The following is a 15,580-nucleotide window of genomic DNA, read 5'->3' as shown; positions in this document are numbered from 1 at the left end:
CAAACATTTTTGGGAGATCCACGATCGCGCCTTACCAGCGAGTCGGCACACTCGCAGTAGCTAGCTGTATACTAATTAATAACATCGCTCTAACCCGGTGACGAAATACCTCACCAGAAAAAAAAAACGAAACCTATAAACCGAGCCGAGAGAACGAGAAGCTTTTGTGTAATGCACGTCTCGAGACTGCCTCGTGAAGAAAAAACTCAACAATAATATTTCGTCCTTGCGCATGAAACCAAAGAATCATGTAATAAAAATGAGCGTCCGAATAATTAATTCCAACAGTCTCTAATCACTGCGTGTGCTGAAAATATACATGTTACAATTAAAATTAAATTTGCCTAATTCTTGCATCGAGGGCGCATCCGATTGTTGTTCGTTTTTTATAACAAACGTGCTCGTCGACTAACTCGAAATCGAAATCTAAGAAGAAAAAAAATCGAAGACGAAGGAAAAAAACAGCGATCGTCTCTCTCTCTCTCTCTCTCTCTCTCTCTCTCTCTCTCTCTCTCTCTCTCTCTCTCTCTCTCTCTGTCTCTCTCTCTCCGTTCTTTCTGCTCTCTATCAGAATCAACACTCTCTGTTAAACGACAGTCAACGAGTTTTGTAGATAATTGTTGGTGGACTCGGAAGGTGGCAGGATACACATAGAAAATATATATACATATAAATATCTATATCTATATCTATATATATAATTATACATATATTTCGCCTATGTATAATACATATATTTCGCGTATGTATAATACATATATTTCGCGTATGTATAATACATGCAAGCGTGAGTTCAAACGAGAGATAGCAGGATGAAAAAATATATAAACGCGAGAAATTCTCTCCGTTGTTGGGGGCTCCTTCTCTTTTGCTGCTGTCGGGTCTGGTGCTGTGACTGGTGGATGGGAATTAACGGATTAATGGATTAATGGATTAACACACCCTCGATTCCGCGGGGCATTTAACCGAAATCGAAATAAACCGTCCGTTACGATCTAACACCCGTGCCCGGTACAAAGGAATTTTATTCTTTTGATTATTCTGCGAGTTTTGATGTGGGTCCGCATGGCATGCACAGAGGAGAGTATGTTCACTAACATTTTTGACGCCTTATGCTCTGTTCACCGTGCACGCTGCCGGGCGGGTCGGCGATCGTTGCGGGATCGATTGGACAGGGATCGAGCATTTAGAGTTTTGTCGAGAACAGGGAAATCGGTTTAACGTTGGAAATAGTTTGACGTGAATTATACATAGTTCCGAATAGCAAGTCGAAGCTGATTAAATATTTGAAACAGTTCAATTCGAAGCATATTAGATGAAATCGGGAAATCAATTGAAAATTGGAAACACATCGATTCTATTTTGAAATGCAATGGTCAACACGTTTACAAACTTATCTTCGTTTGCAAATATGAAGTTTATTTAATTTGTTTTAAATATTGGAATGTATAATACCTGGGAATGTATAAATACCTGGGAGTATTTTGATAAATTTTTACACAATTTTTAACAAAATATCAACGTTCTATTTCCCTGGGTCAAAATAGACCCAGGCGTCTACTCATCTCAGTCGTTCGATCAAAAAATTAGCTAATACTTGAAACGAGGCTTTTTTGCTCGTGTATCCCAAATTTTTACACTATATGAAACCTGACGCATTAATTTTATCGTGATCATGCATAGAATCTAGTCAGAATAGATCTCTGATCCAATCACGCTCGCAACGATCCCGTCGAAGCTCGGCGCCAGCTTGGAGTGCGCCGGGAGGGGGTTGGTTGATTGTACTCTAATCGTGACTCGTGAGTAACGATCGTCCTCGTGTGTTTGTTTTGTAACGGACGAATCAGAGCTGGGCGATGTCCGGAGGAAACGCACGCGCAGACCTTCGCATGCAGGAAGGAGCCCCCGGCAGGTGGGAGACGGTCGTTCATCGGCGCTCGCGGACGAAGAGGGCGTGGCGGGGGCGGGCCGTCACACCGCGAGCGCTCCTCGAGCCCCGCCCGACCGGAAACCGAGCCCCTCCCAGTTCCCGAACCTGGGCGGGATTCCGCCCGACGCTGGTTACGAGGAGGTCAGCTTCCCCTCCACTCAAAGGGTGGAACGCACATATCCCACCATCGAGAGATCAAGAAATCCAGGAGGAGTTCATCTAGACCAGGATTTGGATACATCATACGACGAGGGATTAAAGAAGAGGCCATCTGGGATTTTGAAGACATCGACTGCCTACGGAACAGACGAGATAAAAAAGACTGTGGTGCCAGCCGCAGGATACACAACTGACACTTGGTCCTCGCAGAAGACAGTCCAGTGGACTACGAAGAGAGAGAGTGGACTGGAAGGCTGGGATTCGAACATCGACGAGAGCAAGGTAATCAAAGAGTTCTCCTACCAGTACATCAGACCAAAAGAAGGAGCGGAGTCCGGGGAGGCGGAGTCAAGATGGGCGGAGCCGAGAGAAGTGGAGTCTAGGTGGGCGGAGTCGAGGGAGGTGGAGCCGCCGGAGCCTATGAACCTGGTGCAGTGTAGGATCAGATCGTTCGAACTGAGTATGGATAGCTCGACGCCGGTGAAGGAGGTGCTAGCCATGCAAGAGCCTTTGAAAGTGTCTCCACTGCAGACCACTGAGGCGTTTGTTTCTAGGCTGGACTCTACGAAAAAGCATCCTTCGAACATTAGAAATTTTGCTCTCGGAGAGGTGGAGTCTCAGGAGCTGAAGGGGCGTGGCGTCCGGGACGGCCACGCCAAGCAGGCGTCCACCGATAGCAATAAGTCGGTGAAGGATCTGCTGGCGGATTTTGAGAGGAAGTCTCAACAGGTGCAGAGGCAGGAGTACAATAGGAGACAAGAGGTGAAACATCGAGGAGTGTTCAGCGACTCGGAGGCTTTACTGTACGACACCGGGAGCGACCTGGACCAAAGAGACAAGAGCGAGGAAGGAGAGGGGCGTGGCGAGGAGGCGGAGCTCGGGGTGGATCAAGTCGTGCCCGAGGTTACAGACGAGGGCAAGTTTTACTGCGATGGTGTGAAAAAGAAGGGAGACTCCTCTTTCAGACGGAAGAAAAGATCCACCTCCAGAGAGAGCGGCACGCCCTCCGAGGAGCAAGCCACGCCCTCGGAGGACCTGGAAGCAGAGCCAAGCCCTAGTTGCAATAGGCTGAGTGTGACAGAATCCTTGCTGACTCATGGCGATCAGTTTTCCGGAGAGAGTGGGGAGGACAGTCCAGAGCTGAAGCAAGAGGATGTTTGCCCCGAGGAGCATTATCTTCCCATGTCACCTAGGAAGGCCATCCTGGACCCTAACTGCGACGACCGACCGAACCCGAAGATGATGGAGAGTCTCTTTGCTAATCTAGGACACGAAGAGAGCTCTTACGTGGAGATGGCTCAAAATGGCATGGCTAGGTCTCTGCTAGCGCCCAATGAGGATAACAGGAAGCTGGACTCCGGGGATTATTCGACTCTAGACACGCCCCATTACGAGTTTGTTTGCGTGTCCGACAGCAAGATGGAGCCGGTGTACATGGAGGTTAGCCAATTATCGGAGAAAGACGAGCAGGAAGGTAGCAAGATGTCCCTGAAGAAGAGGACGTCTCGCGACGACTGTGGACACTCGAGGTCAGATCTGCCGGACATTCTAACCACCCTGAAGACTGACAGCTCGGATGCAGATGACGAGTCATCCAAGGACTTGGATTCCATCGACGCACCTAGACATCCTAGGTTCAGTTTATCAGACACCTTCAGGCCTGCTTCCTATTACCTAGGGGCCAGTAGGACGATGATAGCGGAGTTGCACGACTCCTCTGATAGTGAGCTGGTGTCCCCACCACCGATCCCCACTTCCCCTCCTCCGTTGGACGATCTGGACTCTCTGGACCTGCAGGAGTCTATGGAGATAAAAAAAGCGTCCTCCCAGGTAAAGAGAGATAGTGGCTCCAATAGAGACTCTCCTAAATCCTGGAACAAACCGATGGCCCAAGTGGAGACCCACAGGAGCCCGTCACGATTCTCCGACGCTACCATCAGCTCCACCTTCAGGGACAGTCGAATATCCCTGGAAAGTGCGTCAGGTAGTGACTCGGTCGATTTGAGAACCCCTGAAGAGGAGGCCAGGCATAGACAGCTGAAGACCAGACCCGTCAGCGAGGTCTGCGAAGTCCTCGACAGCTTGGACGAGCTGGAGTCTCTAGGCAGCCGCTTCGACGGGGCCAGCATCGACCTGGACCAGTACCTGGAGGAACTCCAAGCCAGAGATGCCTTCAACGTGGACTTGTACGCCAAGGACCTCAGCTACAACAGCATCTATGGGTTCAACGAGAACATGATGGTGGTGGACAAGCTCCAAAAAAGCACCTGCCTTACAAGACAGTCTAACCTGAGTAGCCTGGAACAATCACTGCGTTATGATGCTGGCAAGATGGGCTCCGCGAGCAGCCTACCCTCTATGAGAGTCTGCGATATTCCGCCCTCCCATCAACACTCTCAATCATTCACAGGGGACGCCCACTATGAAAACATCACCAGCTTCTCTCCTCTGAGAAGTTCTCCTGCTTCTTGTCATGCAGTTCGGTCTGATCATGATCAGAACAGAGATAGACTGCGCAGGAGCTCCCATAATAATTCATTATCGGCGTCGCACAGCAGGGACTCCAGCTACTCCATGGGCGTGGCTTCAATTTCCACCTCCATGGCCTGTCAGCGGCCCGCCAGCGCTCAATCCTCGTCTATAAATTCGCCTACTGGACCTAATCTACTTGCCAATGTCCTAAGAACCGCTAGTCCTTTTTCCGACCGTTTCCAGAGCCACTCCAGGTCCGCCAGTCAAGACTCCGCCCGCTACTCTATGATCTCCAACCACAGATCCTCCTCCAGCCAGGACTCCTGCCATTACCCCGCCTCCGTAGCCCCGCCCAAACCTAGCCCGGCCCCACAGTCCTACCTCCCCGCCGAGACGCGTGCGCAGAACGAGTCAGGCGCTCCCTACTACTATTCAGATCTCCAAGCCAGTGCCAGTGCAGCAGACACAGAGGCTGCCAAGCCGATCGGCCACACTTCCCGCCTCCCACAGCTGAACAACCAACGCGACGACGCTGCGACGGCCTTAAACAAGCGTAATGACATCGGACGCATCATCAATCCCATCACCAGACAGCTACCTAGGCAGATTCAGGTTGAGGACATCGATGAAGCCAGGCGCATAGCAGCCGAGCTTCGAAAGACGACCTGCCAGTTGTTAGGAGATAATAAAGTGGATCTGGTGGACAAGAAGAACTTTTATGAAGCCGACACCTTGAGGAGGGTTAAATCCACTGATCCTCTGCCTGACATATCTTCTCCGGAGATTAATACTAGGAACTTGTATCCTCACGGGTTGAGGGATAAGTCAAGCGATCAGAATAATCGTGAGAGTTTTGACCTGGCGCAAACTTCGCATAGGAGATCAAGGTCGTTGGAAGGTTTACTAGACGATGTGGGCTTGCAGAATTTGGTGGAACAGAGGAATAGAAGTAACAGAGTAGCAACGGTGCAACCGACTCAGATCGAAGAGAGACAACAGAGCGTCAGTAATATAGCTTCGAGTAGTAATTTTAGTTCAGAGGACCCTTGGGAACAAGACTCCCTGTGGCGAGAGAGTCTGAGAAGAGTGAGCCTGAGGAACGCCAGGTCCCTAGACAACCTGGACAGCCCGCCCAGACCAGCTGGAACCTCATCTGATGGCAAAGGGAGGAACAAAGTGACCAGGGGGGCTACTTATGTGAACGATAGTGTGATCAGGAGGGAGAACTGTTTGGAGGAGAATTGCGAGAGGCCCAGAGTGAAGAGGAGGCCTAATGATCTAACAATGGTGGATGACCTCACCTATGAGAGCCTGTCGATGGACAGGATCCATGCTGGGGGATACGTGTGGGACGCTCAAAACGAGGCATACAGGAAGGCGACCGTCGAGGACGCGAATCATTTTTTAGAGGAGGGCAACCTTCCCCCGGACCGCTCGATCAGGAGACAGGACGGGGCGGGGCCTACGCCGGGCTCCGCCTCCGGTCCGTTCGAGCTCGACCGCGAGAAGCTACGCCAGTGGGACCTGTTGTCGAGCGCCTGCTTGCTCCAGGAACAGCAGCGCGGCTCGATGGCGGACTCGGGGCGAGGGTTGCCTGCTACCCCGGCGCCAGAACGGCCTGGAGGCGTTCTAGGTCCACGGAACAGCGGTCGCGCGACGACTGGTACCGACACCACCGCCGTGAACACCCAAACGACTGCTACAATCACGGAGAAGCCTGTCGACAAGAGAGACGCCGAGCAGATCATCATGCAGGAGATGGCCGAGACCAAGCAGGCTTGTAACAGGGCTACAGGTGAGTGGCTCCTCAAGACCGGTGGTGTCTTCAGGAACTGAACTTTGATGATGATGATGATGACTGGCTAGCCGTGTTCCAAATAACCAGTCCACACTCGCCCCCTGATGATTGATTCTCATCGTCTGATGGATGCGATGGATGATATGAGATCTCTGTCTAGGCGGGATCGAACGATCGATGGACGAGCTTGCACTACCAAATGTACCTGCGGTTTGATGTCTCACGGTGGCTTCGACACTGGTCGCCGGACTGACTTTGTTCTCTTCTGTGTTGTTCTTTTTTGTTTTCTTTTTTTTTGTGGAGGTTGGTCTGGACGATTTTTCGAGATTTTTTGAGGTCCTGTGAGAGATGAGGACCTTCGCGAAGGTCGCGCGTGGCCGGTTCGAGGTGGTTTGATATCCTTTCGTTGATGGAACTATGCTGAAGAAGTAGTTGAAGCGACTAAAGTCGGATTTATTTGTCCTTTAGTGTCGAGTTAGGTTATTCGAGTGAAAAAATCAGTTTAGTCCTTATCGCTTGGACGATTCTCGGGCATTTATGTCTGCCAAAGTGTAATTTTTCAAAATTTTTGTACACACTGTAAATTATTATACAGAGTGTGTCACGTAACTGTCATCACAATTTTTCAGACCCTTCATGATCAGTTTTTAGTAATCCATAATAAACGAGCCAAGGTCACCTCGACATTTTTACATAGTACTATATACTGTTGATTCTAGTGATGACTGTTATTGTGGTTGATGTCAAAGTAAGTTGAGTATGTAATGTATTATACCATGACTTTCAAATGACCTTGAACAAAAAATGTTTTAGGTCAATCCTGTATAGTAGTAGGACCTTCAAATGACTTAACATTCTAGAAGTTTAAAATTATATTCACAGTTAATGTTTAGTTTTATTATTGAAAGTTTTATTATTGAAGGTACCCACTTTATCGACACTAATTGGAATACTAGCTTGAAAAGTGGCAGTAGACTGCGGACTTTTATGCATTTATGGTACAATCTTTGTAAAATATAAAAAATCGCGTATGGTACCAAAAAAATGAATAGTATTTTTACTCTATTTCCATCAAGAGAGAAATCTTCCAATTTATAAGAAACAAAACTGGCATAAAAATGCACAGTCTACAATACACTCTAGATCGATTCCAATGCAACGAAAGGGTTAAAAGCATCAACGCTTTATAAACATCGCAACGAATTCTGTGTGAAACATCGAAAGACCGCACTATAAAAATCGAATTAGTGTGATGATTCAAAATATTTGAATATTCGAAAAAATTCTGTTTGTAAAGAGTGGGGTAATTTCAGTGGCTACGACTGCATCATTGCACTTTAGTACTCGCTGCAAGGAGTATAGCATACTATAACTATTTTTATACAGCTTTTTACGATGTCCCAGTGCGTTTTGATACTGATGCATTTTTATACTTCTTCCATCGAGTGCTTTCGACCCTCGTGCACCCGCAAGCAAACTTCGTTCTTCATTCACTTAGCTCTTTGTAAATTAACGAACAACAACAGACTGTATAATTAGGAGATTACTAAGCATTGTCAATTGTGTACAGTAATGTCTCAATATATGTGAAAACTTCGGGACCAAAACGTCACTTGCGCAAACACTATTCCTTGATCTCTTATCGTTAGCCTCGACGCAGACAATACTAATCCAATGATAACACTTTGTTTGCAATTATCTTTGTATGCAGCTTATACCAGCATATTCGTGACATTTTTCTGATTAAAATGAGTCCAAATACGATACAATTTGGTTCACGTTTAACTGTTTAATACACGGTTTAGTAGAATCTCGCTTATCCGAACTAATCAGAGGACTGTTCCGAAAATTGAACAGTTTAATGTAGAATCTAGATACAGTGATTGGTAGAATGAATCGTGTTGTATATGGATCCATTTTGAATTGAATCGTAAACAATTCCAAAAACTGCATTCAAAAATTCTTCTGAACCATGGATTAAACAGTTAAACATGAACCAAATTGTATCGTGTTCGGACTCGTTTTAATCAGCAAAATGTGACGAATAGACTAGTAAAAGGCTATTAAAGAAATAGCTAAAAACGAACAAGTTATGTGCATATATCTTTCAAAAATATCGAGACATTACTGTAGTACCAATAAACATTCACGAAGCCAGATCTCATTCAACAAGACTATCTAACGTGTTTCGTAAACAATATATAAACAAATACGTTTGAGCTGTTAGCAGACAATTTCGATTGTTCTTAACATGTCGAGTGCTACACCACTGCCCATAAGAGTCACATAAAATCAAAAAATTTAATAACACAAGGGAAGCAAAAAGTTTATCATAACGATCATTCTTGCAACATTCTCACACCTTGCAGATCTCAATAAAATTTGGTTTACTATCTTCGATTGTAGTAAAAATTGATTTTTAAGTTCGCTAAAAAAAGATACGAGACCGACGTGACGCTCGAGGTGTTAAGGAAACTGTCGCCGAGTATAAATAATCAAATTTTGAGTATTGTTCAACCATTGTTCACTGTTCGGAGTACCGTGTATATGCGTCGTTGCAGAAGAATGCAGTCGTAGATACCAGCCGCAACGCAGATCGCGTTCCAACTTGCATTTCGCGGTTGTCTTTCGTCTCTGTGTCTTTCTAAATTCTCTCTAGCCTCTCCATCGATCGCGATTACGTCGAAGGGAGAGTATACTCTTGATCACTCGCCTCGAACAGCGAAAGCTAGAGCTTCGAACAACGCGGCGACCTAATTAGTGCGAGTTGGAACACGGCCTGACAGACGAGAGTGTTGTGTGTATGTGTGTGTGTGTGAGTGAATGAAAGAGAGAGAGAGAACGAGAGAGTTGATATGTGTGTGCGAGAGTGGCCCTCGTTAGGGCCTATTGTCAGGGAAAGGGCCGAGCTTGTTATCGGCCGGTGTCTTGGCCACGCGGATACTCGATCATAATGCTCGCATGATCGGTGTATCGTTGCGCTCTACCTGTTCGTTAACGATAGATCTAATACCGACTGGTGTAACTTTGCAAGGTGTACCTTTGTTTCTCGATACCGTTACCGGAAACAGGAATATTAGGTCATCTATGAAGCATCGAGTCTTTGGAATTTTTTGGACAAATTAGAGTACCTACAGAAACGTAATTGTTGGGCACAAGTACTGATTTTTATCACGTTTTTACAGAGCACTAAGAGTGACGAGTATATTTATAAAAAATAACGAGAATGTATCCGTTCAAATTTTTAGTCAATTTTTTAGTAATACACAGTCGTCCAAAAGTCACTAGACCATTTAACATTCAAATTTGTGTATTGAAGAATGAATTTTTAAAAATTATTTAGGGTACTCATGCGGGTCTTTATGCAAGATAAACGTCGCACGCATGACCCAACAATTCATCGTGAACAAAAACCCAAGGTATCCAGAACATTATCATAAACAATTTCCACGGCCGTCTACGCGAAAGTAAAAGTTCAATCGACATATTTAAACGATACAAATAAGGGATCGGTGTTGCCACTAGCATTCACTTTTCTACCTAACAATTAAGTTCTCCTCGTGTAAGTGTGCTCGTGTGTATGCGTGCGTGCGTGCGCGCGTGTGTGTGTATATATAAACCAATCGTAAGGAATATTTTCATCAAGCATACAAGTTTAATATTTTTTCAAACGCGTCTAAAAGGAACAAAAAAAAAAAAGCTCACAAGACGCAGTGGAACTGAACGATTTGTTCTCGTGAGAATATTGGCACGAACATTCTTTGTAAGAAAATGATTCTCTTTGTAAGAAAATAATTCTCTTTATAAGAATAATAATTCTGTTTGTAAGAAATCTGTCGTTTCTCATATGCATACACTTTGTACACGCGGCCGATCCTAATTGCCGATCACGTTCGAACCGGACGAAGAGAATTCACGGGGAACGTTATTTCGGAGATTTGCAGGTTCGTAAAATTGCAACGATTCACGGTCACCTGGGGTGCGGGTGGCCCGAAAATCCGAGAGACCGCGATCATTTCCCGGGCCCCACGATAAGCCCGAATTTATCCGCGAAACTCACGACACTGCCTAGCCGACGTGCTATAGCAGAGAATACACTATACCTACGGTCGCGTATTTTTATCTGCGACTCCGGGGTCGCTTAGATTTTCGCGTCACGCGCCAAACTATGGATCGAGGGATCGATCCGTTGAAATTTTCAAGCGAGGATCGGCCGACACCGTCAAATAAACGCTGAGGAACGGAAGTTATGCTGAGGAGTTACTGGGACACCCTTCTAGAGAGATTTTTACAGGTCTGTGTTGGCGAGGACATTTCCGGTTGGTTGCAGCTCCTGTGAGTAATTATGGCAGATCGTGAACGGTCGTGACGATTTTTATTCGAATTCGGTCAATAAGCAGGATTCATGTCTTCGAAGTGCAGGCTGCAAGCGATCAAACATTATACGATCTATACAATAAATTAAATCTTGACATTTCGCCGCTGTATAAAATGATACGAATATTTTTCGGACACTCTAAGCCAAGATTCGATAACAATAGACTGCGGATTTGATGTATTTATGGTAAAGGTGAGTGACTGTAATTCAGAACAGTGAAAATTTGAGAACGTCGTAGGTACCATTATCGACTTATTAAAATTATTAGAGAATGAAAGAGAACTTTATATTTAGCTTCAGTTTCTTCCAAACGTTGCAGAACATTTTTATTTTGCATAATGATCCGCAGTCTAAATATTAATGAACAATTGGACGATGTCCCTCGGTAACGGAGGTTCAAAACAAATCCTGCTGGATGGTCTCTCGTGTGCAAGAAGTTTGTATAACGGTCGTGTCGGAGAGAGGAGAGACTCCTCTCTTAATAAGTGCGTTCACCTTCGCTTGGACACCGAAAACGCCTGGATCAAAGTGGACGCGGCTGCATTCTCGTTCGGCGGAGGCGAGAAAAAGACGATAATCGAGAGAGAGAGAGAGAGAGAGAGAGAGCCAGTGAAAGATCGAAGGAAAAAGAGGGAGAGGGAAAGAGGGAGAGAGGTCCGTTGACCGGAATCGCGAGAACGAGTTCGAGGAGAAGGTCGCGGCGAGAGAAAAGAAAAGAAAAAAGTCAAAAGTAAAGACGAACGCGAGAGCGAAGAATCCGTACGACGACCGACTGCGTCAGCACTCGGATAATCCGCATAAATTCGATTAAATCCGTCCCCCAAAGCCAAATAATGGGTTGGACCGACCTGGAGCCTGCGTTTCGACCACCCACACACAATTCGTTCGCCTAACTATTACTATCTAGCGACACAATTTCCTAAAATTGTTCCATTCACTTTGGAACCTTAAATTAAACATAATTTTTAGAGCCTCCTCTCAACGAAAATCAATTTCATGATGAAAGATATATCCTAGAACACATTCTATCCTCCAAAGAAATATTCTTTGTTTTTTCTTCATGAGCACGTGTTTCACTGTTCTTTTTAATACTCTACTCTAAAACATTAACAAAACATTTTTGGTTTTGCTTGTTTGTATATGAAACTGTTATCGATATATTCCTGACATTTTTCTGATTAGAATGAGCACAAACACGACGCAATTTGGACCGCATTTGCGTGTTTAATCCACGATACAATCTTCAGAGATCATTCGCTCGCATAATCGAGGTTCTACCATATCATGGATTGAACAGGCAATTATGCTCCGAACTATATCGTGTTTGGACTCGTTTTAATCAGGAAAGTGTCAGGGATATGTGTTGGTCGAGTCATGGCAAAAATCATACGAAACAACCAAGTACTATTACTGAATTACTATAATCCCACCGACATGGTCCGAGCGTATACTACGCGGGAGAAACTTTATACTCTCTTTCTTACTCTTATTATACTCTTACAGTGACTAGACTGCCGATTTTACGCGTTCATGACAAAAACGAATGCATATGATGCAGAACTACGAAGACATTGCTGGTGTCCTCGAGTGACAAATCGAATGACGCACGTATGCGTCGTCCAGCGAGCAAAATTCCAACGTGTCCAAATAATTAAATCCAGCAAACGAACAAACTGACGTGAACTGGCATGATTCCGCCGCGGCAATCGATTATGCGGTTAGAAGGACAAGAAGTTAGGATGTATATCGTTGGGTATAGTGAGCGAGCAGGTAGCATCGAAGACCTTTAGAAATCGCGATCTATGCAACGGCTGGCATTTCGTCGTCGGCCGCAGCAATGGCGACCGCGGCGCCATAAACGCGGTTGGTCATAACGCGCTAAGCGCGTTACACGGTCGTTGTACGTTGCACTTTGTGTCGCCGGGTTCAACAGCACCACCGACAATCGATGGACGACACGACACACGTTGCACGTTGTGCACGTTGCACGCCGTTGCACACCGCGTGCACTTTCTTCTTTCGGACGTGGACGACGACGACGTGGACGGCTGAAAGCGACCGCGAACAACGTCAGCACGGAACACGGGGCTGCATGGAATTAATGTTGCGAGCCTCCCTTGCGAACTTAATTACGCTGCTGGCCAGAAAAATTGCCGCGGAAACAGCGAGCATAGTGCCGGCTGTTAGGCGATTTTTAATCCCTGATATTGTTGCGAGCTGGTTGTCGAGCGAAGTTGCCATGGAGAGACTTTGCCGTTGCATTGAAATGCATCGTGTTGCCACTTTGTCACTTGAAACTTGACCTATTGTTTTCTTCACGAGGCGTGGGTTTGTTTTGACCCAACGGCCGCCGAACGATTCCGACTTCCTGATGAAGTTGCTGTTACATAGAATTGCATGTTATTTTTAATTCGTGATTATTGCGAATCGTAAACCAAGCGGTTCTGCGGAGTGGCCGAACACGAAAGCGTCATAGAGTTTCGTGTCACATGTTCAGAACTGATTGACACGCTGTTAAACCTATCTTCAGGATCTAGTCGGAGACCCTAACGGGTCCTGAGGCTAATGGCTGGCCTCTGTTAATTAGGGTCCTTCGGTGAATTTGCTACCCGACCCTCGTTAAAGAGGGTAAAGAGGGTAAAGAGGGTAAAGAGGAGATCCGGAGTAGCCAAAGGGACCTTCCAAACATTTTATAGCCAAGCCTGATCGATACTTCCGGTTACCATCTACGGTTACATCCTTCAATTAGTTACCTGAGCTAGCCCGAGCTAGCCACTGCAGCTTCTTTGCCTCGTTAATCCATTAGATACAGTTTCTGTTCAGTTTAGTACAGTTTCTGCAGCTCGTTTATACCCTTTTTATGATCTGCTACCGGTAAATCATGAGTCATTCAGTGCCTTTTCCAAGTCCACATATCATACATACAAATGAAGTATTTGACCTAATTCCCTAGATTTCGGACTCCTGAGTCTATTAAAAACATTGGAATTTTTAATGTCCACAATTTTAAAGAAATTACTTCTAAAGTTTTCTTATACTACTCGCTTCACCATTCGGATTTTTTAGATTCTTGCTATCCCACAACACTAACAGTATTTTGGACTATAATGCTGCGTTGTATATTGTAAATTGTTTTTTCTTTATACTTAAAGGTAGTACCATCACTATATCTATTTATTTCTACTTGTCTTTGAATTAATAAGAAAAATGGCAAGAAATTCACATTTTTAACAAATACTATTTAAACAAATCATCTTTCCTAAAATATTCTTGCTGCATCACCTGTCCTATTCAAGAGCTGACAACTTAAAAAAGATTTGACTGTCCTACTCGTTTTAGTTGTTGAGATATTCCCAAAAATGTTTTCATCCCCTAACTTTGGGGATTGTTTGCACCCCTCAAATAATGATCAATAAAAAAATTGTGCAATGAATATCTTTTCAAGAATTGTCTCTAACACAGGTTTTATTAAAATTGAAGAAATATCGCTTGGAAAATTGACGATTTTTCCGGGATTGGGGTGGAAAATCGTGTTCAGCGAGTTCACTTGTATAATTTAGTTGCGCGGCAGGCCGCATCAGAGATCGATGCCTCGACTTCTTTGGGCGCCTTGAAATATCGATGAGAGGCTCAGACGGGGCTTTTTAATCCATCAATCGGCGGGATCGGCTGTCAGTTCCTCGCGGATCAATTCCCCGAGACTGCTTCCCCGACGAGAAATATTTCAGTCGTATGCGAGCAAGGCATTAGGGTCGTTCGATGCAACGGTGCACCCCAGCGCAGAATATTTGATTAGTCTCTATGCCCGCTCGACTGTCACACAATGTTTTAAAACTGCCCTCTGACCAGGAAAAGCTCAAAATCCTAACCATTGTTTATCATTAGATCGTACAACTTTATGCAAAATACAAATGTTGTGAATCTGCTGTAAGGAACAACTACTACCTTGAGAATTCTTTTTTTTTCTTGAATTGTTTAAGTGAGAAAAAATTTGTTGTGTGTAACGATTGTGTAGATTTTAGCAACACATTCTTGGTATTTTTCTGATTAGAATGAGCCCAAACACGACGCAATTTGGATCGTATTTGCCTGCTTAATCCACGATACAATTTTCGGTCATCATTCGTTGGCATAATCGAGGTTCTACTAATGTTCACCGAATGATATCGTGTTTGTACTAATTTTAATCGGAAAAACGACACCAATACGTTGGCAAAAGTTCCACAAAAAATAGTTACTTAATATTTCCTTACAAATTCATTTTCTAAAAAACTTCATTACCTCAATTTTCAAGAACCTACACTGCTTGATTCCCGAGTCTTCCTATTCTAAGATGACAAATTTAAAACTGATAATTTGACATATTTGACTACACGTTGACAACGGTTCGTAAAAGCTCCTGATCAATTTAGGGAACCCTCTTTCGAACAGTCTAACCTTTATACCATCTCGCGATAAATCCGGGTTTCCGCGAATAAATAAATAACCAGTATATCGCGGAAAAACCGATTCTTATTTATCCGGCCAGGCCACATTTCTCCGAATCACGAAGGAACGAGCACCTGGAAGTCCAAAACGCGTTGAATTTTTGATTAGCCCCGGAAATAAATCCTGCAGATGTTTCCCGCGTATCGCCATGCTCCACTATCTTCCTACAAAATCTCCTTTCAAACTTCTCATCCCGGTTCCTTCGGCTAAGAAATATGCTCTGCCATTTGATTCCGAGCCAATTAAGGTCGTCTTCGGACTCACGATTCTCCTTTTCTATTTCCAGCAGAGGGAATTCAATTCGAACGACTTTGCGAGATTTTGACGAGCGTCCTTGATCCCCTAAATGCTTCTC

The 15,580-nt window shown here is 44.9% G+C and overlaps 1 protein-coding gene across 12 annotated transcripts in view; it reads left to right on the top strand.

The window, feature by feature from the left end:
* Positions 1–15,580, top strand: part of LOC143355641 (endochitinase) — a 260,630-nt gene that overhangs the window by 173,877 nt on the left and 71,173 nt on the right. For all 12 annotated transcript variants that reach the window (XR_013082534.1, XM_076790670.1, XM_076790665.1 and 9 more), the window contains one exon: positions 1,848–6,356. Coding sequence is in view for 11 of the 12 variants with exons in the window: in XM_076790670.1 (XP_076646785.1) it covers positions 1,848–6,356 (4,509 nt within the window). In the remaining variant the exon portion in view is untranslated. The remainder of the gene's footprint in view (positions 1–1,847; positions 6,357–15,580) is intronic.

This window comes from Halictus rubicundus, chromosome 7 (genome assembly GCF_050948215.1).
Source record: "Halictus rubicundus isolate RS-2024b chromosome 7, iyHalRubi1_principal, whole genome shotgun sequence".
Lineage (NCBI taxonomy): Eukaryota > Metazoa > Arthropoda > Insecta > Hymenoptera > Halictidae > Halictus > Halictus rubicundus.
This window is presented reverse-complemented; position numbering and strand designations above follow the sequence as displayed.